Source organism: Pygocentrus nattereri, chromosome 16 (assembly GCF_015220715.1).
Source record: "Pygocentrus nattereri isolate fPygNat1 chromosome 16, fPygNat1.pri, whole genome shotgun sequence".
Lineage (NCBI taxonomy): Eukaryota > Metazoa > Chordata > Actinopteri > Characiformes > Serrasalmidae > Pygocentrus > Pygocentrus nattereri.
Window position 1 is genome coordinate 38,522,194 of NC_051226.1, and position 23,264 is coordinate 38,545,457.

Below are 23,264 nucleotides of genomic sequence, written 5' to 3' on the forward strand. Positions count from 1 at the left end.
TAAACCCTGTATTTAATTGAAAATAGTACAAATACAATAAATTAAATGTTTAAACTGAGAAATTTTATAGTTTTTTGAAAAATATTTGCCCATTTTGAATTTGATGGCAACAACATGTTCTAAAAAAGTTGGGACGGGGCAACAAAAGGCTGGTAAAGTTGTGATTGGGTATAAAGAGCATCTCAAAGAGGCGGAGTCTTTCAGAAGTAAAGAGGAGGAGGGGTCACCACTCTGTGAAAGACTGCACCATCAAATAGAGCAACAACTCAAGAAGAACGTTCCTCAACATAAACCAGCAAAGAGCTTCTGCTTTTCATCGTCTACGGTGCAGAATATAATTAAAGACTCAGAAACGCTGCCACCTTCTCTGGGCCTGAGCTCATTTAAAATGGACTGAGGGGAAGTGGAAAAGTGTCCGGCAGTCCGAAGAACCAACATTTGAAATTCCTTTAGGAAATCATGGACACTGTGTCCTCCGGGCTGAAGACCACTCAGCTTGTTATCAGTGCAGAGTTTAAAAGCCAGTATGATGGTTTAGGGGGCACTGCTCCTTATTAAAGGAGTCTGGGTGCTAAACTGACCTGCCTGCAGTCCAGACCGGTCACCACTGAGTACATTTGGCACATTATGAAACAAAAAAATAAGACAAATAAGCCCCTGAGCTGTTGAGCAGCTGAAATCCTGTTTCAAACAGAACAGAAAAGATTTCACTTTCTAAACTACAACATTGTCTCCTCAGTTCCCAAACACTTAAAGAGTTCTGTTAAAAGAAGAGGCACTTTTTTGGAACATGTTGCTGGCAACAAATTCAAAATGGGCAGATATTTAAAAAAAAAAATAATAACATTTCTCACTTTCAGTATTTGATTTGATTTGTTGTCTTTTAGTATTTAATTTTTAAAATATGGTTTGCATGATTTGCAGTTTATTGCATTGGATTTTTATTTATCCCAACGTTATTGGAAATGTTGGTTATATTATTGAACACTACATTGTGCCTATCCATAACATCACTGCATTAGTTTAATTCTCACATTAATTGAGAAGCATCTGCGTTATTAAAAGTAAGCAATAAAAAGACTGTAAATTAAGTAAATGAATGTAAATAAATGTAAACTAATGTATTCCGTCTGTGTGGATGTTCAGTGCCACACTGCAGTGATGTTTTTTGTGGCCCTAGAATAAAATTTAGTTCTGAAAGCCTTTTAAATATGAAAAATGTAAGTTCACACAAATTAAGACTTTTTAAGGACTCTGGAATGTCTGTGTTTGAGAGTGAATCCAAATTTAGGTCCATCCGTATCGGGATCACCCTGACTTCTCACTACCACCTCCACCCCCACCCCCAAAAAACACACACCTCTTGTTTTGTAGTAGACAAAACTCAACAGCCCTTGAGGAACATGAACAAACTGATGAACCCGGTAAGATCATAATACTTACTGAAACAACTTCTCCTGTCAGGGTTATGTAGCCCTTTTTCAGGTACAGTGCTGGATCATTCAGAGCTGCTCTCTCTGTAGAAGGATCGATGCTCTCTTGCGCTTTACGGATTAATTTCTCATCCAGCTGCAGTGGAGCCGTCCGGAACAACCGTGAGTTTTTTTTCTCCAGGCTCAATTTAGGGACTGGATGGTCGTCCTTCACTGTGGCGTTTTCTATAATGTAAGTCTTTCCCTCCTGTAGTTTAGAGATCTGATCTCCTTTAAGAGTAATCAGATAAACTGTAGTACCATCAGAGACGGAACACAGAGCCACCTTTTCTGCTTCCGTGACTCTGGGACGGTATTTTTTGCTCACAGGCTGCTCAATGCGCTTTTTCACACAGTATACTGTGAGCACTGAAGAGTGTAACGCTTCTGTTCTGGAAACACAAAAAATAAATTAAAAGTAAGGAAGTTTTACGTAGTTCCACATTTAAAATTACGTACATAGGCATTTTTCTGTATTTTGACCATCGTTTCTAAACTGATTCTGTGGTTATTTGAACATTTTTTGTAACTTCTCATATTTGCAATTTTGAGGAGGAATGAGAAGGAGAGAGGGGGATGGGTGCGTGGTTGAGGAGGAGAGAGGGAGAAGGGTGGGTGGTTGAGGAGGAGAGAGGGAGAAGGGAGGGGGATGGGGAAGAGAGAAAAGGGAGGAGGGAGGGTGGTTGGGAGGGGGATGAGGAGGAAAGAGGGAGAAGGGATTTTATATATAAAGCAATATAAAGCAGCTAAACATCTGAGCCCCAGCTCATTACAGGCAATGGCCATTGAGCTTATTCCAAAGTCCATTAGAGGAGGTAACAGATTAAGGCAATTACTCCAGAGGACATTTTGTGATTGGCTTGTCCACTAACCAATCACAATGCACTGCACAGACTTAGACAGCCTAAGTTAGCAAAAGTGCTAAAGGAAATCAAGTCAGCAACTTTCTGGTTAGCACAGTTGCTCATGAGAAAAAATGTGTAGATTTGAAAAGCCACAGCTGTTTGTTCAAACATCCAGTTTGGTGTCTGACAAGCAAAAGAGCGATTAGGGCTGGGGTGCGGGCAAAAATAATAGAAGTGTATGGAACGAACAATGGATGAAAAATGACACATTGTGGATTAGAGGAAGGTGACCTGCTTTGAGTGAGTACATGCAGTTTGGTGGCTGTCAGGGAAAAAATCATGGAGCTTGGGTAGGGGCATAAATGAATATGAGTCTATGGCCTGAGGGATGAAAAACACCACATAGAGGACTCTTGGTCCTCTGTTGAATGTTAGGGTATGGGGAATAAGGGACAACTACACAGAGAGCAGTGTGGGTCAGTATAGCTGTGGACTACAGCTTGGGGACACGCCCTGAGTGAATGCAACCCATTCATGCAGGTGAGAAAAAAGAAATAATAAGGCTTGGGTGGGTGAAAATGAATGTGAGTGGCTATGGATTAGAGCTTGGTCACCTGCCCTGAGTGTATATATATATATATATATATAAAACAAACTGTATAAATGAACACAAGAAATATGAAATTGAAAAAAATAATAGATGGCAAAAGAACAGTTGAAAATAATTCGGCTCACTCTTCACCACTGAAACAGAGCTGAGAGACACGTGCCGATATATTCTTGGATGCATCATCAATTAAATGACCTAGTATGCTGTTTGTTCTAGATTGAATTTAATTGAATTTAAATTGAATGTGATCCAAGTTTATGGTTTAGCATTCTTCTGAATTTACATCGGTTTACTTTTTCATTAATGTATTAATTATTTACTGAACTTCTTGAACTTCTGGATTGCTCCTATAGCTATCAGGACTGGTAACAAATACCATTGAGAGGAACATACTTGCTGACTAGTTTTTCTTCACACCATCCACAACAGCAACCACCACAATGTCTGCTACAGCATCTGATGTAGCATCTGCAACAGCTTTTGATGTAGCATCCATTACAGATTCTGCCACAGTATCTGGCACAGCATCTAGCAAAGCATCTGGCACAGCACTGAAAAATCAGTGCTAGAAGCAGGATGGTGGAGAAGACACTAAAAACTGAAATCTGGAAAAAAAGACAGCACAGTATTGTCAGTACTGATTATATACAGTGCCTTGAAAAAGAGTTCATATCCTTTGAACTTTTCCACATTTTTTCACATTACACCCACAAACTTGAATGTGTTTTATTGGGATTTTGTGTGATAAAACAAGTGAAAAGAACTTTTCTTAAATAAAAAATCTGAAAAGGTGTTGTGCATTTGTACTGAGCCCCCTGTACACTGATACCCCTAAATAAAATCCAGTGGGACCAAATGCCTTTAGAAGTCACCTAATTAGTAAACGGCGTCCACCTGTCTGTAATTTATTCTCAGTATAACTAGAGATGTACTGTGAAGGCCTCAGAGAACATTAGTGATTAAACAGCCTCATGAAAACCAAGGAACACACCAGGTCAGGTCATAGAGTTGTGGAGATGTGTAAAGCAGGGTTAGGTTATAAAAAATACCCAAAGCTATGAACATCTCACGGAGCACTGTTCAATCCATCATCCGAAAATGGAAGGAGTATGGCACAACTGAAAACCGACCAAGACATGGCCATCCACCTAAACTGACAGCCCAGGCAAGGATCTCACTAATTAGAGAAGCAGCCAAGAGGACCCTGGTCACTCTGGAGGAGCTGCAGAGATCCACAGCTCAGGTGGGAGAAACTGTCCATAGGACAACTATTAGTTATGTACCCCCCCAAATCTGGCCTATATGGAAGAGTGGCAAGACGAAAGTCATTTCTAAAGGCAATCCATATGAAGTCCCGTTTGCGGTTTGCCACAAGCCATATAGACACAGCAAACATGTGGACGAAGTGTTCAGGTCAGACGAGACCAAAGTTGAACTTTTTGGCCTAAACGCAAAAACACTATATGTGGCAGAGAACTAAAACCACACATCACCCTGAACACACCACCCCCACCGTGAAACATGGTGGTGGCAGCATGATGCTTCCCTTCAGCAGGGACAGGGAAGCTGGTCAGAGTTGATGGGAAGATGAATGGAGCTAAATACAGGGCAATCCTAGAGGAAATCCTGTTAGAGGCTGCAAAAGACTTAAGACTGGGACGGATGTTCACCTTCCAGCAGGACAACAACCCTAAACATACAGCCCAAGCTACAGTGGAATGGTTTAGATCAAAGCATATTCATGTGTTAGAATGGCCCAGTCAAAGTCTAGACCTAAATCCCATTAAGAATCTATGGCAAGACTTGAAAATTGCAGTTCACAGATGCTGTCCATCCAATCTGACTGAGCTTGAGCCATTTTGCAAAGAGGAATGGGCAAAAAATTCAGCCTCTAGATGCGCAAAGCTGGTAGAGACATACCCCAAAACACTTTGTCCTACAAAGCATTGAATCGATATAATATCCATGCATGCCACACTGATTCATAAAAAAATTTAAAAACTATGTGCAATAGTTTTCACACAGAGCCGGTACTATTTGTGTGGTGGGTCATTCTGAGCACTGCATTAGCACTGATGTGGTGGTGGTGGTGGTGATGTGTTAGGTGTGTTGTGCTGGTATGAGTGGGCATTGGAGGAGTGTGTATAGTTCAGGTATGTTGTAACTTGTACTTTGCTAGTTCTCGCTTTGTGTTCTTTAGTTAGATTCCTTCTGTGAAGTATTTGTGTTTCTCATGGAGCTTCACACTCTCTGTTTCTGCCTGTTTTACAGACAGAATGAACCTTAATAGACAAACCAACTCACAACTGCATCCTGCCTCATTGCCTTTCTCTCAATCAAGAGAGGCTTTTAAAAATGTAGCTTACAGGCCATTTACAACGTACACATGTACATTATGTAGGTTTAGGATGTCTCAGGGAACATATCTGTACCCATTTTGTTTAGTCATGTTCTTTTAGAGGTACTGAACTCTTCAGATGTCCGGTTCCCATCACCACCAATGTGAATAAATGAGAGCATTTCACACAAAAGCACCCTGAAAATTCTGTGGAATTCTCCTTAAAATATATGAAGTATGATAAGAAGCTTACCTTGGATATGTAAAATGATATCTGTACATGATCCTGCTTTTCAGTCAGTGTTCGGTTTCTGTCACACCATTCCCACGGAGGCAGTGCAATGCTGTCAACATGATGTTCTTTTAGTTGAGTGATCAAACAGGCCACAAATCTGCCATCACCGAAAAAAGGACCAGCCAAAAAAAAGATGGAAAAGCACAGGTCAGAAACTTCATAAAGCATTTACACCAGCCTGGGCAACATTTCAGTTGTTCTGGAAGTTCTGAATCAGACCAGCTTTTCCACATGTAAAAGCTGAAGTTCAGAGTTACAAGCAGGGGCATCAACAAGTATAAAGAGAAAAATGCCTCTGTAAACTGAGGTCTACAGGGGCACACGAAGTCGTTCTCTACAAGCTTTTCTAAAGCAACGACAACAAGGTTGACTATTGCATAACTACTCCACGGGTGGTCTTTTAAAAATTCGCTCAGTCTCCCCAGAACCATTTTTAAAGGATACAGCACAAAACTGAACTGAGTCTACACTAGTCCTGCAGCACTGAGATCAGCTTCAAGACTGATACAGACTGCTCTGCTACAGTAAGATAAGATCACATCACCCTCAAGAGAAAAACAGGAAGCTCTCTGGTAACCACCAACAGACACTGCAGGTGATGCTGCAGAATTTGCTGTGATATTTGGCGTTGAGTTATTGATTACAGTAAATGCTGGGGCTGTTCAAGTCCAGAAATTGTGGAGTCGACTCTGATACAGATTTCCCGTTAGAAATTGATATTCCAAGATTTGAATACACAATACACAATAATCTTGAATCCAAAAACCAAGACATGCAGAAACATATCTGCAAAAAACAAAGAGTAGCGTGTTACTTAACTTACCATTTTTAATTTAGCACCTTATGTGTTGCATGTTACCAAATAAAGTATTTCATGTTAGTTAGCCTACATGAAATTTGGGAGGAAAGCGTCTATTTCTGCTATTTAATCCGTTCTTATCTGTTAATCATGTGATTTCTCAGTGCTGCTGTTACACTTATATAAAGAACGTGATCTATCTAGGCCAAACATTATTATTTAAAAAGACGGTGCATCTGATACGGCATACCTGTATACCTAATTGAAAGGATCATAACTCCTAGATTTTTATATTTATCTCAAAGTATTCTAGTTTTAACAGATAATTTGTCTTATATTACAGAAAAAGATACGATTGGGATATGGGCCTGAATGTCACAATAAAGCTCAGAGTAAGTGATGAACAGGAGCCCCTGAAGACATCACACATATAATACATGTAAAACCAGCGACCTCCAACCCACGACTGCCCCAATCTGGTAATTGGTACCAGAAATCATGCAGTTAGTCATAAGATTACTGAGAATGAATTGCTTTCTTGTCTCATAGCTGAAATGGATGTAATGAACAAAGATCTAATCATGAATGAAAACTGGAATAAGAGCAGGGGAGGAACACAAGAAAAGCTGACTGAAGAGCAGACATGATAGATAGATAGATAGATAGATAGATAGATAGATAGATAGATAGATAGATAGATAGATAGATAGATAGATAAGGCTTTATTGTCATTATTGTCAGAGGTGATGAGCAGAGAAGATGAAGAAGATAACTCCTCTGGAGTTTCAGTAGAGAGAAGCAGTCGAGAGGGAGCCAAAGGCCGATCTGAGAACAAACAAAAATGGAAACGGAGGAAAACTCCGCCAGAGGCCCTGAGACGCTATGAACACAGGAGACTCAGACTGATCAGCAGAGTAGGGCAGCAAGTGACCTTTATATATATATGTGCTTGATTGCAGGCATTGTATGGTAAATACACTTAAATAATAAGCCATTTTTATGCACTTCAACACTCGGCGACCCTGCTCTCTGAGTCATGTACCACTTCATGGCTGAGCTGTTGTTGCTCTAAGACACTTCCATTTCACAACAACAGCACTCACACTTGACAGTCCAGCAAAAATAAACTGAAATGAACACATTTGAAGCCGCTGAGCTCTTCAGTGAGACCCACCTGCTGCCCGTGTTTGTCTATCGACAAACTATCTATCTATTTTGTCCACTTGTTGCCAATGAGTGTGACTGACACACCTGAATTCAACAGTTAATAGTAGTCCACATACTTTGGCCATATAGTGTACGTATTTAACATATCACTATCACAGTTACTGTACTGGGTATGAATAGATCATAACATAATCCTAGTAAATATCTATGGTCTGAATACTTAATTTTTTATAGTTGATAGTTTTTTTGATAGTGAATATATAAGCCAAGCTAGATGGTCAGAGAGAAATATGAAGATTGAAATGTAACAGATATATATTTTTATTGCCAAGCTATTTAGTAATGCAAACCAACTTGTGGGAAACTTTTGAAGAGATTGTAAATTGTGGCAGCACGTGAAAGTGCTTAACCCTCGTCTATGACAGGATGCGGTTAGAGTTTATGCACTGCAAGTACAACGACACAAACAGAAAGTGAATAAAACTAAAGATAAGCATGAGAACACTTTGCCCATGGCTCTTGGGTTATTAACAGAGTGATAGATATACACAGTACTGGGCAAAAGTTACATTTTAAAATTAAATATAAAAGCTGTTTAACTGTCTACTTAACCCAACCATAACACACACTTAACCAGACTCTAATTCCAAATACAGGGCAGTGTAAGACTCCACTACACAAAGTGGACACCATAAATGAACAACATTCAGAAACGCTGCTGATATCTTCTTCAGGGATTCCCCAGCTTGTTTTAGCAAGACAAAGATAAACCACATTCTGCATGTGTTACTGTGTGGATTCTTAGAAAGGGACTGCATGTGGTAGACTGGCCTGCCTGCAGTCCACACCTGCCTCTGTTTGAAAATACTCTTCACATCATGAAGAGCTACATACGCTCACCAGCCACTTTATTAGGTACACCTTGCTAGTAAAAGGTTGGACCCCCTTTTTCCTTCAGAACTGCCTTAAATCTTCGTGTCACACTTTCAACAAGGTGTTGGAAACGTTCCTCAGAGATTGGTTCCTCAGAGCATCAGAGCCATAATTACACTTAATACATAAGATACTTAAGTATGTTTGAAGGTAAATACTTTAGTACTTTTACTCCAGTGGAGGTCTAAAGTACTTTTACTGGAGTAATATTTCTACTATAACTCAAGTACATGGTTTGTGTACTTCATCCACCACTGTTTAGGAGCTTGTTTTATCAATAAACTAGATTCCAAAAAGTGAAGAACTCTGCTAAGAACATAGCTGTAAATTGAAATGTCTGGATAGAGGAGTTAAAATTGTTCGTGTTTTGTGGATTTGCACTTTATTTTTTACCTCATTGAACATTTAGCATAACATCTAACTAATGCTTACCGCAACAGCTGCTATTATCAAAGTTAATGTTACCAGTGTAAAGTTAGCAAACTCCTCAGACATCTATTTTCTTGGGGGTTTGTCACTATTATAACCACATACGTATGTTGCTCATATGTGAGAAGTAAACAATTTAAAGCATTTCTATGCCTGTTCTCATAATTCAGTAACGCCAGAATATTCATATTTCGTTTTCACTTTTCAGCCCATACATAAATATTAATGTCTGATACATGGGTTTACATGGTACATTATAACAGTTCAGATATAATTGTTCCTATGTCATCTGTGTATGTAACATAACAACTTACTTGGCATATATGGACATGTATGTATGACCTATGTGACTAATATACGTATAATATAAGGAATTCCATATCTGCCAGTGTGTCATATATTTGAAATCCATGCATTGCCAAATATCTGCATGGCACGCAGTTTAAGGAAGCCTGAGAGATGATGATCTCACAAGATCTTTCTCTAAAGAAAATTACAGATCAAACACTTTGAAGATTAATAGAGACTCGGCGCACTAAGCTGTGCCTTTAAAGCGTGTTCTCTATATAATCAGGCAATAATCTCACCTGTTGCCAAAAGCAGAAGATGCAGAAAAGTGAACGTCTCCATTTTGCTCCTCTTGTGTTTTGCTGAAGAAGAAAATGACGCAGGATAAATTCCCATCACGCCTGATTTCTCGTCAGTCACGTGAAGCTTAGGCTGATGGATTATGAGTAAGTAAAAAAGTCCCTGGCTGGGTTGAGAAGTCAGGGTTGGCTCAGAAGAACAGTTTTCACTTCTGGCTTCTGTAACGGGAAACACTGGAATGAAGCTCTAGGACTGAGATACATTTGCTATGTGTCTAGTATGTGGCTAGTAGATCTCTCTCTCTCTCTTTCTCTCTCTCCTATACATCATGAAGACTGACACTGGTGGACCCATTCTGAGGAGAGAAGGTTCTGCTGATGTTCTATGTGGAGTTCAAATCTCTAGCAACAGGTTCATGGACGTCTGTGCTGATCCTGTCAGGCAGTGGATCAGCGAGACCATCGGTGAAGCCTAAACCAGCTGGATCTGGTTCCCTGATGAACGACTCCAGCAGACGATGCCGCCACAGAGCTTATTACGCTGCATTTCACTGAGGACTGTGTACTGCTTCTGCTCCCTGGCTCTCACGATGCCTTAAACCAGCCAATCTTGAACCAGCTCTCACGTTCACGCTAATCCAGCTCCCAGTCCAGCTGTACCAGGGATTCAGGCTCATGTCCTACATTTTCACACGTCTTTTATTCTGTTCCCTGCAGTGGATTTATGGCATTTATTAACCAAGAACAGTCGATTCATGTTTCCAAGCTCTTCATAACATCTTTAAACAAGCTGTTTTAAGATGACACACTATAGGGACAAAAGTATTGGGACACCTACACATTACTCAAGGAGCCTTTATGAATCCCATTCTAAATCTATATGCATTAATATGGAGTTGGTCCCCCTTTACAGCTCTAACAGCTTCCACTCTTCTGGGAAGCTTCTACAAGATTTCAGAAAGTGTTTGCGGGAATTTGTGTCCATTCATGCGGAAGAGCATTTATGAGGTCGGACACCGATGATGGACTAGAGGGCCTGGCTCACGATCTCCGTTTTAGTTCATCCCAAAGGTTGAGGTCAGGGCTCTGTGAGGGCCAATCAAGTTCTTCCACACCAAACTCACCCAGCCAGGCCTTTATGGAGCTGCTTGGGTCACTGGGTTACGCAGGAACAGTATAGGTTCTTCCCCAGACTGGTCCCACAAAGATGGAAGTGTACAGTTGTCCAAAATGTCTTGGTGCTGAGTCATTAAGATTCCCTTCACTGGAACTAAGGGATCTAGATCAATCCCTGAAAAACAGCTCTATATCATCATCCCTCCTCCACCAAACTTTACAGCTGGCACAGTGCAGTCAGGCAGGTGACGTTCTCCTGGCATTCACCAAACCCAGACTCGTCCATCAGACTGACAGATAGATGAACTGATTCATTGCTTCACAGAATGTTTCCACTGATTCCAGTGGCATGGAAAGTAGGATATTGACCCCTTAATGGTGTTTATACACTACATCAAACTCTTTCAAAAATGCAAGATATGGGCCCTTTAATGTCTTGGTTAGTGTGTTTTAGGAGCTGGGATGGAGCAAACATAAGGAATGTCTGAAGGGCCCTGAGGGCGAGCACAGCTCTGAAGCGACAGTATGATGAAATTTTACAAAAGCATGATGTCATTTTTTCTACTTCTAACTGGTGGATATACACTTTTTATAAACTGTTTCTATGAAAGGCACACTAACTGACCGCTACATTTATGTATATCAATAAACAGAACAAGCTTGGAAAGTGTGGTGAATGTGTTTTGTGTGTAGCTTGAGGCTTCACTCCTGCTTTGATAAATCAGCAAGATATTCCTAGTCTTAATCTACACATGGCCACTACAACAACGTCAAATAATACTTTTAAATATTCAGTGTAGTTTCTGTCTAGCAGATGGCGCTAGGCATCAAATAGTGCTGAATCTTGGGTTGACCATTTTGTAAACTGCTCGCACATTCTGTACTGTGCAAAAGTGAAACCACTCAATTATCCATTCCACATCCAGTTATTCCAGTTATTTATTTTTTAAGCATTAATAAAAAGCTCAGTTTAAGATACTCAGACTGTGAATAATCCAGGTTTAGATACTCAGACTGTGAATAATCCTGTGATTAATCCAGGTTTAGATACTCAGACTGTGATTAATCCAGGTTTAGATACTCAGACTGTGAATAATCCAGTTTTAGATACTCAAACTGTGATTAATCCAGGTTTAGATACTCAGACTCTGATTAATCCAGGTTTGGATACTCAGACTGTCTTTAATGCCAGTTTAGATATTCAGACTGAGATTAATCCAGATTTAGATACTCAGATTGTGATCAAACCAGATTTAGATACTCAGACTGTGATTAATCCAGGTTTAGATACTCAGACTGTGATTAATCCAGGTTGAGATACTCAGACTCTGATTAATCCAGGTTTAGAGTCTGTAATTAATCCTTGTGTGCGTTCAAATGAATGTATGACATACAGCCATCATGTGAACAAAGTATGAACTGATCAGCTAACAGCTTGAGAAAAGTAGCATCATGCTGACATTCCTCATTAAAGACTGCGGTCAAACCAGCCGCCTGTCATTACAACACAGTTAAAGAAGCTCCATGAGGTGGAGAACACAAGCTGTATGACTCTAATGTGAAACACTGCCAGCCTGCCGGAACAACCAGTCAGTAGAACCATGTTTATAATCTGCTGCGAGATTCTTACAGTACTTTTAAATGTGTATGGCAGGTCCGGGTGTTGAAGGACCTGAGGTGTCTGGATGTTAAAGTCCTCAGCAAGGATCGCTGCCCAGACCTGACCGGAGCTTATGAAGACGCTGCCTGATGCCTGAGACACTGTTTTCTGCTCGTTTTGAGATAAAGTTTTGGCCTAAAATGTAAACTGATGTCATTTTGTAATGGGTTTGCAGTGACCGTCCCCAGAGAAAACACATTTTTCTGATTTATCTTTATTACACCATCATCAACTTTCCGTATTCAAACTCAGAAGACATGTAGGTGTAAATATGTAAATGTTCCTCCAGGAGCAGGAAGCCATTATGCCTGTAATGGCATCGTCTTCAAGAGTTCAGATCCAGCTGGTTTATCCTTCATTAATGGTCTCATGAATCCACTGCCTGACAGCATCAGCACAGACGTCCATGAAGTTGTCATCTGAGATCTTCACTCCATATACAACATCAGCAGAGCCTTCTCTCCTCAGAAGGGGTCCACCAGAATCATCCTTTATGACGTGCATAAGAGAGAGAGAGAGAGAGAGAGAGAGAGAGAGAGAGAGAGAGAGAGAGAGAGAGAGAGAGAGAGACAGAGAGAGAGAGAGAGAGAGAGAGAGACCATAAACAATTTTATAGATGTTTTCCTCTAAATTAACCTGATCAGGCCTTAAGGGCAAAGTCCACTGATATATTTAGTCCTGCATAATTAAATGGTTTAATGTAAACAAAGTCATTCAGAGTAGTTTGGTGTGAAACGCTCTGCTCTATAAAACCGTTTACTGCCCTACAATTTATAGAAAATCTCCCAGAGCTATCAACCCCAGTCTCCACTCCATCAGACCCAATGGAGCTAGATTTACTAACCGATTATTTAGAAAATACCTTTTGATCCACTTTAGAAAACGTGGTGCCACTTAAAATAAAAAGAATAAGGCAGAAAAAGCCCCACGGTACAACGATAAAACCCGGACCTTAAAACAAACAGCTCGGAAATTAGAGCGGAAATGGCGTCAAACCAAGCTGGAAGTGTTCCACTCTGCCTGGAAGGACGGCCTTATAGAGGATAGAAATGCTCTCACTGAAGCTCGCTCAGCATATCTGGCCTCGCTGATCGAGAATAATAAGTATAATCCTAGAGTTCTGTTTAATGTGATTTCCCAAATCACACAAAATCAGACAGGTACTGAACCAGAAATCCCAGCAACTCTCACCAGTGAAGTTTTTATGGACTTCTTTAATAATAAAATTGAAAATATTAGACGACAAATTCAACCCACAGTATCAAATCCAGCTTGGCTGTCATCTGACTTGGCTGATACAAAACAAAACACAGCAGTAGAAAAGAGCCTGGAAACCTTTTACTCACTCCCACAGCTGGAGCTAGAGAAGATGCTGTCCTCTACAAACTACACAACCTTGCAGTTTACAAAAACTTATCTAACTAATCTGCATTTCTGAGCTGAATCAAGTGTGACGTGCAGGTTGTGGGAACTTCAGGACTGAGAAACTCTGGGAAACACTGGGCTTAACGTTCTACAGTGAAGGCATGTACTAGCTAAAGGTTTCACACCTATTCATTTATAAACTACAACCTCAAAGAAACAGTTGACCAGGCGTCATTTATAACAGTTAAAGCAAAGCGTCAAAGCAGCCGACGCTTCCTTTTTAGGAGGCTGTGCACAGTAAAAGCACTTTAGCTGCAGGTCACTAGTTTAGAACTAGTTCAGTCTCTTATGAAGCTTTTCCAGACTAATGAAGTGTGTTTAGCTTTGTGTTCAGCAGAAAAATAATATTTCACTATAATCAGCCACTCCGGTCCACAGCAGCCCACTGCACCAACTACAGCAGAGGAACTGACCATCACTGCTGAGAAATTAGGGAAACACAGTCCAGTCAAAGTTGGCGATGACTTACTGGACAGGTGAGGAATGGACTAATGCTCATGATGGCTCTGGCGCAGAAGGAAAGCTGAGAACTTGTCTTCTTTGGATCACCACAAGTAGTGATGTTGCGTTCCACGCAATACAGAGTGACCTTAGCTGAAAAACAAAACATACACAAGCACAAACATTCTACCAACAGTTCAGCACACACCTAATTCACAGACGATGCAGGTCGATTTTCTGCACTACAACCACAGCGCCTCCGCATGTTTTAACTGTGTACAGATAGAAGGATCCGTAAAAACAGACTACAGGCTGATCCTCACTCTGATAGCCTGAGGACCCTCTTAATCATTACCCGGGGATGTTTCCCCCGTCAAGCACAGCAGTGGTGACACACCACAGAAACCTGCCTAAACCAGAGAAGATAAACATGCTTTCTGCTCAGAAACTAGCCAGCCAGCTATGGTTTAGGTCTGGTTTGGATTGGTTGATCTGGTTGGATTGGTATGATCTGATAGCTCTTGATAGTTTTGGTACAGTTTTGGTGGTATTTGGTCTGGTTTGGTAGTTTGTTCTGAGGTTTGATAGCTATCTGTATGGCTTGGCAGTTTCTGGTATGGTCTGGTAGTTCTGGGTGTGGTTTGGTATCTCTTGCTATGGTTTGGCCGTTCTTGGTACATTTAGTAGTTTTTGGTATGGGTTTGTAGTTTTGTGCTATATTAGGTCTTTTTTTTTTTGCTATGGTTTGGTACTTCTTACTATACTGGGTATTTTGTATGTTTTGTGTGATCTTCACACCCTGCACTAAACAAGAAGGTTCCAAAGCTAATATGTTCTGTCCTGCATACATTTGCCCTAAGAGTGTTGTAGGATCTTGAATTATGAGGTTGTTAAGAAGCTGAAATATGAATTTTTCCCGCATGTGAGCTAAAACTGCTGTGCACTGAAATGACGTCATAAGACTGGCCTCACCAAAATACCCCACACAAACCAGCAGGCCTTGTCCAGTGTGGTAGTTAGAGCGGGTTTAGAGCTGAGATTGATATCTAATACTGTAAATACAAGTTTGACTCCTCAACATCCCAGACTTATTACATACAAAGGTTCATTATTCAGGGACTTCAATGCAAACTGGTTGAGCTGTTCTCAAGCGTGTAATAGAACTTAAGGGCTCTACAGATGTTATTATCATGCAACATCAGTGCACAGGTGTGGTAGCTTGCTATTAGCATTCATATTCATATTTCAGGTCCTTAAGAATGATGTAAGTCAGTTACACTCAGTGGAAAAATATGACAAAACATCGCGTTCTGAGTCTTTTTGTTTACCACAGACTGTAATAGCAGTGATTTTCAGAAATCTGATTCATTTGCCCCAAAGACAAAATCCGACTTTGGTCCGACTCTGAAGATCAGACACGTCTGGCGAATGGTGTTGGGTTCATTTCTGGCTGATCCCAGGTTGTTCAGCTGTTCTTCCGTCACAGCTGCCGACTGAAAAGCTGCTCAGTGGAGACGACAGTTTGGGAATTTAGTGTCGTCTCATCTTCAGAGTCGAACCAAATCGGCTGTCGGTGAAATATGATCTTAACAGTGTCCGTTTTCTGTTTGTGTGCAAAGTAAGCAGCACAAACTCTCGTCTCAGCAGAGGGATACAGTGTTTGTGGAAAACCTGTGATATAATGGGGAAATAACAGCACCGTTAGAACGCTTCTCAACCAATCAGCAGGAACTACCTGTTGTATAATAACAAATAACTGGGTTTTGATCACTTATGATGACCCCAGGCATATTCTCATATTTTCCTGACATCTGAATGCCAGACAGTCATGAAGGGCTTGATAGTCATCAGATCTGTGGAGTAGAAGAAGCACAGTTTCTCACCTGTATCTGAGTCATACGCTGTGCAATGACAACTGAGTCCAAGGAGCGTCTCTCCAATCTTTGGATGAGTGCAAGATGTTGGAAGCTGTGCAGTGACGATGTTCCTCACAGTCTCAGGAAGTTTAACCAGCATGATGTTTGAATCGCTGCTGAACTTCCTGATGTTTTCGTGTGGAATCACTTGATTTTCGCCAGGTCGGGAGCCGAATCTCACCCTTAAAGGTTTTCTAGAGAGAGATGCACAAAACAGACACAGAGTAAAGACAAACACTGATTCTCTTTGACCTGTATAACTATAAGAGTGCTTATTACCAAAATATATAATCAATCATTTTATCAATGTTAAATAATATTAATGCTAGAGCGGGATTAAGCTCCTATAACTTGAGTTTAAAAGCTCTTAAAAACATAACAGCGGTGTTAAAATGTTTTACGCTGTTCAGGAAATGAATGTATTATTTTACATTAAAAATGTTTAAGCACTGATAAACTATGATTTTGCTCAAATGCTCCATATCAACCCATTCATTTTGGACTCATTCGGGAGCCTAGCGTTTGAGAAAACCGGAAGACACTGCAGAGTGGGAATTCTCCTCTCTACAAGCTCTCTGGTAAAACAATCTAGTGACATCAACTAGGTGACTAGGTTGTACTTTTTGAATTGGTCCACTTTTGTTTCCAACAATTAAATAGAAAAACATATCAGCTCTAAATCAGATCCACCCGATTCCTCCGTTCAGACGCTCCTGAAGGCCTGATCAACTAAAGGTAATTGAGTAATTAAAAACTGCTCAATGTAAGGCTCTGTTATCAACAAAGACAGTGAACATCGTTTACATGTTACACAATAAAAAACGCTACAGCTGCTTTGGGAGCTTGTGCCACACTGTAGTGACATACATGGTAAGACAACACAGCAGAGGCAGACCGCAGTCCGAGTCCAGACCCAGATGCTGTCCTATGCGGACCTGGGTCGGCGTAACTTTCCTAGCCTTTACGGTAGCTTTAGCAGCCAGACTCCCAGACCAATCACATGCACTGTAATTATCACACGTCACGCTACTCAGCCAATCAGATCTGTGCATTATGATGAGCTCTGAGACTCGAGTGAGTGACGCCACACAGGGGAGGGACGAGGAGAGAAACAGCAGTCAGAGAAGAAAGTGAGTCAGAGGGAAGTTATTCCACATGACGTGATCTAAAAAGAGAAAACTGGACTTTATTTGATCTGATGTTCAGTAAATGTTGTTGAAATCTGACCCAACTGGACTTTATTTGATCTGATGTTCAGTAAATGTTGTTGAAATCTGACCCAACTGGACTTTATTTGATCTGATGTTCAGTAAATGTTGTTGAAATCTGACTGAACTGGACTTTATTTGATCTGATGTTCAGTAAATGTTGTTGAAATCTGACCCAACTGGACTTTATTTGATCTGATGTTCAGTAAATGTTGTTGAAATCTGACCCAACTGGACTTTATTTGATCTGATGTTCAGTAAATGTTGTTGAAATCTGACCCAACTGGACTTTATTTGATCTGATGTTCAGTAAATGTTGTTGAAATCTGACTGAACTGGACTTTATTTGATCTGATGTTCAGTAAATGTTGTTGAAATCTGACCCAACTGGACTTTATTTGATCTGATGTTCAGTAAATGTTGTTGAAATCTGACCCAACTGGACTTTATTTGATCTGATGTTCAGTAAATGTTGTTGAAATCTGACTGAACTGGACTTTATTTGATCTGATATTCAGCTGTTGACTGTATAAGATGCTGATATTCCTACTCGGCTACTTCAGTAAACAGTGTATGGTACTGAGCCATGATGCAGATTAGACGGTATGATGCTCTGGTCCTCTACTTTAGGAATTTTTCTTTGACTGGTCATTACTGAATTTTAATGAAAGACCTCTGCAATACAATATCTCTACAGTCTATTTCACAAGACCCGTTTTTAAAAAAAAAATCGCTGTACTACCTTTTATACCTCGCAATTCCATTCAGTGAAACTGAGCAAAGTCGACTTTGTTATTGCAAATGACAACTTTTTGTCTCTACTTTGATACGTATGTTCAGTGTAGAGCAACATTACACGAAAAAAGTATTTCTGTGATTTCTGTGCAGCTTTCAGAGAAACCGATTGCCGAGATCTGCTCAAACGGCAAGACAAGCAACTAAAATTTCAGACATGAAATCCATCCGATTGCCTGACTGCTAAACCAGAGCCCATTTGGGAAGATAATGGGCATTGATCCCCCCCTCAAACTGCATGTCACATGACGGCCAGTGGAGCTGAATTTTGGCCCAATTCTCAAGTTTAGTCAGCAATGACCAAATCAGACTTAAAAACAAGGGAAAAGTGCACAGTGTATGCAGGATTAAGAGTGAATCCCTGCAGATCAATGCAATACGGTCAAACTAGGGGGCAGTAAACATGTGACAGACTGGCTCATCAGAGCATTACACCATATCACTACATTAAAATGGAAGCTATCTTGGCTGTAGGTCTTATAGACCCAGTCAAAAACTGCAAATCGGTGGTTTTCACCCACACTTTCTGTCCAATGTACGCGGCGTTTGGCTCATAGTAACAGTCTCCAGCACTCAGAACCCATCGTTCATGAATTAGAGTCCCGCTGCAGATCAAGAACGGCTGGATTAACCCGACTAGTGGAAGAATGTCGGGATCATCCAGCAACTGCTGAACCAAACGCACGTGGTACGGATGATCCACAATGCTGCACTGCAGGCCAGGATCCTTACATGCATAGGCCGATGCACCTGGTAAACACATTCAACAGTCAATCACTTTCCAAAACATCTTGTCATTTATTATTATTATTACTTATTATTATTATTTTACAACCCCAATTAAAAAAAAAAGCTGTGTAAAATGTAAATAAATAAGACATTTTACCCTTTCATAATAAACATGGAATTTAAAAGCTCCCTCACAGAAAGTTATGACATGAAATGGCTGTGAAAATGCTGCCTGATGTCTGACATGTTGTTTTATGATTGTTTTGTGACTAATTTTAGGCCTAAAATGCATTTTAATCCATTAATTTTAATCTATCCATTGCTGAGGGGTATGTGCACGGCATATGAGGGCAGTCGTGGGCTGAAGGTTGCCGGTTCGATCACCAGCGCCAACAGTCCATGACTGAGGTGTCCTTGAGCAAGACACCTAACCCCCAACTGCTCCCCGGGCGCCGTGGATAGGGCTGCCCACCGCTCCGGGCAAGTGTGCTCAGTTCTCACTAGTGTGTGTGTATTCAATAGTGTGTATGTGGTGTTTCACTTTACGGATGGGTTAAATGCGGAGGTGGAATTTCCCCGTTTGTGGGATTTAAAAAACTATCGCTTGACTTAATTGTAAAGCAAAAGTCCCCAAAGAAAATGTTATGTTTGGGATATGACTACTTCACCTTCAATGTTACATATAAAACTCAGAAGACCCAGCTTTTCTACAATGAACCCTTCACATCAAACCACTCTGACTTCACATCTTAAAGTCTGAATTGTTAAGAATGTAGGAAAAATGGGTAAATTTCCCCTTTAACAGGTTTGCCTCCAGCTTCACTTCTCATAGGGTAAACGCCCCTATTAAGCTCACCCAAATCTAAAATTTGACGTATTTAAAGCAAAAGTCATTCTGTTTAGCAGGAGATGTTAAGTTAAAATGAAATATTAATCTCTCATGTAGCAATGTTAATTTTAACGTTATTAGTTTTATAATTTATAATAAAGTTATTAAAGTTTAAAAGTCAAAAGTCTGAGGTGTGCTTAATGGGTACATTCTGGAACCCCTGTTCCAATTAAGCTCACAAGAATATTGTACATTTAAAATTATTGTTAATGTAAATAATTTAAATTATTTTTATTTTAAATTGAATTTAGACATGGAAAGTTGTTTGATCTCACTGAAAACTTATGCAAAAGTGACTTGATTATATTCTGGAAAACCACAACAATAATAATATGAGAGGAAAGTTATTGTGAATGAAATATTTTTTATGAAAATTCATGTAACCATAACCAGATGCCCTAAAAGATATAAGCCAACACACGAAAACGTTAGTACCCTTAGTACACTCACTAAAATGACCACTCACACTCCCTTTGCTTTTAACTGTGCCTTGAACATTTTTTTCAAATTCCTCAAAGTTCCTTAAGTTGAGGGGCCCAGCACCACCTAATTGTGCCCTGCACAGGAAGAATCTCTTCTCAACATTTTCAATTCTGTCTCTAACTGGCAGCACGTATGTATTGTTTGGGCCCCTGCTCAGAAATTTCACAACATACTGTTCTCCATCAGGAGGTGCAGAGACATTCATGGGCCGCCCAATGTAATAGGCTGGTGGAGAGGTGAACATAATGGCATAGTACACATCTGGCTCTATAACTAAGGATGGCTCAGGTGGAACATTTTCTGTGTTTGTCAACTTCCTTTTCTTTGTTTTCTTTCCATCTGTTTCAGCTTTCCTTTTCTTGTTTTCCTTCTTTCCATCTTTGGATTGTTCCGTTTCCTTCCGCTTTTCATTCTCCTCTAGCCTGGCCATGACTTCTGGAGAGGGTAAGGATTCTCCATACTTTAATGTGCTTATTCTCTGTTTTTTGATGGTCTGCTTTTTGTTTGGAGTTATGTTCCGGATCGTACCCTCTTTATATAGGCGACATGCCTCCTTCATCTTTGGGCAGGAGCTGTAGTTCCGTCTTGGTTTTGTCATCTTAACTTTGTAAAAATAAGATATTGCTAATTATTTTACCTTAATTTACACAGAAAACTGACAATGATTGTTTTTAGACCATTAATGAACTATTCAGATAGGCAGTCTATGTAAGTGAGCTTAAAGGGAGCACCCTGAGCTTAATGGGGACAGCAATACTTTCGCATTTAAAATATAATGGACTTTATTTTAACATCAGTATTTTGTCACAAAAATGTTCTTTACCATGTATATAATCATATACTGTTTGTAGTCAAGCTAGAAATACTGATTATATGTTTATACTTAAGCTTTTTTCCAATGTGCTCACATTAATGCACTCCAGTTTTTATGCTGCTGTAGCCTTTAAGCTCATGTAAAAATAAAATACAATACAAAAATACAAAATCTTTAAAAAATCCTGCAATCTACAAATATTATTTCTCATCCATTTGGAAATAAATAATAGTTAAACACAAGAAATTATCATGTGTGATTTAATATATTGGTGTCTGCAGCAATCTCGTATGACTAGCATGCTAACAAGGAATTGCGGCATTTGCTAAAACCCTATAAAACTGTCTTTTGAATTTACTGTAACTTTCTCCTACATCCAAGTTCTAACTTGTGCTAGGTTGTGTTAAAACCATTAATATCTTAAATTTGTAAAAATTTGTCATACTTACCCAAATTAAAAGTTGCTGTATATTAAAATTTTCTAAATCTGAGGGGTCTCTCCAGATCACAGTTTTCATGTGGCTTTCAAAATGACCGCCGAGAAGAGGGAACATTGACAGGATGTTGTCAGAATATGCAGCAGTATGACTGGCTTTAAATTGCATGGAATATTTTAAAAAACAACTACACGTCTTGATTTAGTTATCAAGCAGGATAATAACTATTTTGTATTAGCATAATTTGTGTTCAAAGTTGCAAGTGTGCTTAATGGGTAAGTGAGCTTAATAGGGGCGTTTACCGTACTTCCTCTCAGATTTCCTCTTGGGTGGCCTTAAAACTGGTTTTGGGGCTTGTTTTTACTAATAAAGAAGCTTCAAGAAGTGAAAACTAGGCTAAAACAAACAAGTAAACTGAAATATCTGGATTCTCACCTCAGAGAACGGTTAGCACAACGGCTAACGGTTATTGTTATCGGGGTAGCGTTAGCGGCGCTAGCTAACTCAAAACATCGATTTCCTCAGAGGCTGGTCACTAATATAATCACATATTTGCTGTGCCTCTGAGATCTAAACCATTTAAAGCGTTTCTTTATAGGTGTGTATGCATTTTAACGCCCAAACACTGATATTTCACCATGATTTCAGAGAACTCCGGGACTGAAGTGCCGTTAGCTACCTGGCTAACGTACAGAATGTTTTACCTCAGTGAACGGTTAGCACAGCGGCTAACGGTTACTGTTAGCGGCGTTAGTTAACGCCACAAAACGTCAAGTTCCTTGGAGGTTGTTCACTATTATAACCACCTATTTTGCTTGGATATAAACAATTTTTGTGTATATTTATGCATCTTAAGGCAAAAACAGATATGTTACTGTCTTTTCAGAGGAACGTTAACTCAGGGCCTGAAGTTGCTAACTAGCTAAGCCACAGAAGAGCTGAGGGGAAACGTCTCTATCCTCGATTATTAGTAAGTCAGAAACTGCTTTTTATATATTATTCTCTGTCTAATATACTATTGTCTGACATTAACACTTGCTGCCAACGTGTGTATATATATATATATATATATATATATATATATATATATATATATATATATATATATAACATTATGCGTGTAAACCGCCGCTTCGTGTTTTGCTTTTTATCTGTTCGTATTGAATTTCCCAGTTCCACCTTAAATGGCGCAGCAGCCTCAGGCGACAGACTTGACCCTGCCGCTCGATTTAAGGTGGAACGGGAAAATTCGAACAAGAAGTTGTCGAAAACGTCAATTTAAGCCTGGTCGAGATGACTGGGTGACGAGCATTCTTCCAAAGAGAATTACAGAAAAAAATGAAGACTGATAAGAGTATTAGATTATTAAGCTGCACATTCAAAGCGTGTTCAGTACTTAATGAGGCAATAATCTTAACCTACCTGTTGCCAAAAGCAGAAGATGCAGAAAAGCAAACGTCTCCATTTGGCTCCTTCTGCTGAAGAAGAAAATGTCTGAGTAACATTACTGCACAGGATAAATTTCCATCATGCCTAATCTCTCCTCAGCCACGTGAAGCTTAGGTTGCTCGATTAACAGTGTGTTTGTTTGTTTGTTTGTTTGTTTTGTTGTTCATGAAAGAAAAAAAACTCATTTTTGAGATGCTGCCAGGGTTTGAAGTTCAGGAATGATTCAAATGGGCAGTGCTTTCTGTCCTACAGTAAGTTTCTCCTTTTTAAATCTCACAGCCTTCCACATCTCCACCTTCTGTCCTCACTAAAGGACTGGTGTACCTGAGCTGATGGAGTAATCCAGGTGTGATACTAACAGCTAAACACTGGATTTTGCTCTGTGTCATTTTAAACTGTTGCCTTCTACTCTGAAATGTTGTCCGCC

At 39.9% G+C, this 23,264-nt stretch overlaps 2 protein-coding genes across 6 annotated transcripts in view; both read right to left on the reverse strand.

The window, feature by feature from the left end:
- The window catches only part of LOC108416091, a 31,072-nt gene extending 21,528 nt beyond the window's left edge, over positions 1–9,544 (reverse strand). For 3 of the 5 annotated variants that reach the window (XR_005131600.1, XM_037545694.1, XM_037545693.1), the window contains exons 1-3: positions 5,519–6,058; positions 3,321–3,532; positions 1,444–1,864 (exon numbers count right to left, since the gene is read on the reverse strand). Coding sequence is in view for 4 of the 5 variants with exons in the window: in XM_037545694.1 (XP_037401591.1) it covers positions 1,444–1,864; positions 3,321–3,532; positions 5,519–5,728 (843 nt within the window). In the remaining variant the exon portion in view is untranslated. Of the gene's footprint in view, positions 1–1,443; positions 1,865–3,320; positions 3,533–5,518; positions 6,059–9,475 lie in introns of those variants that run through there. The other 2 variants (XM_037545695.1, XM_037545696.1) reach the window with 2 other exon arrangements.
- A 2,905-nt stretch (positions 9,545–12,449) lies between these two features.
- LOC108414225 (trypsin-2-like) lies at positions 12,450–22,945 on the reverse strand. The gene is made up of 5 exons (XM_017687048.2): positions 22,811–22,945; positions 18,558–18,786; positions 16,001–16,227; positions 14,146–14,270; positions 12,450–12,740 (listed from the first exon to the last, which is right to left on the reverse strand). The coding sequence occupies exons 1-5, from the start codon at positions 22,851–22,853 to the stop codon at positions 12,600–12,602; spliced, it is 765 nt and encodes a 254-aa protein (XP_017542537.1). The 5' UTR covers positions 22,854–22,945; the 3' UTR covers positions 12,450–12,599.
- Positions 22,946–23,264: the final 319 nt, after the last annotated feature.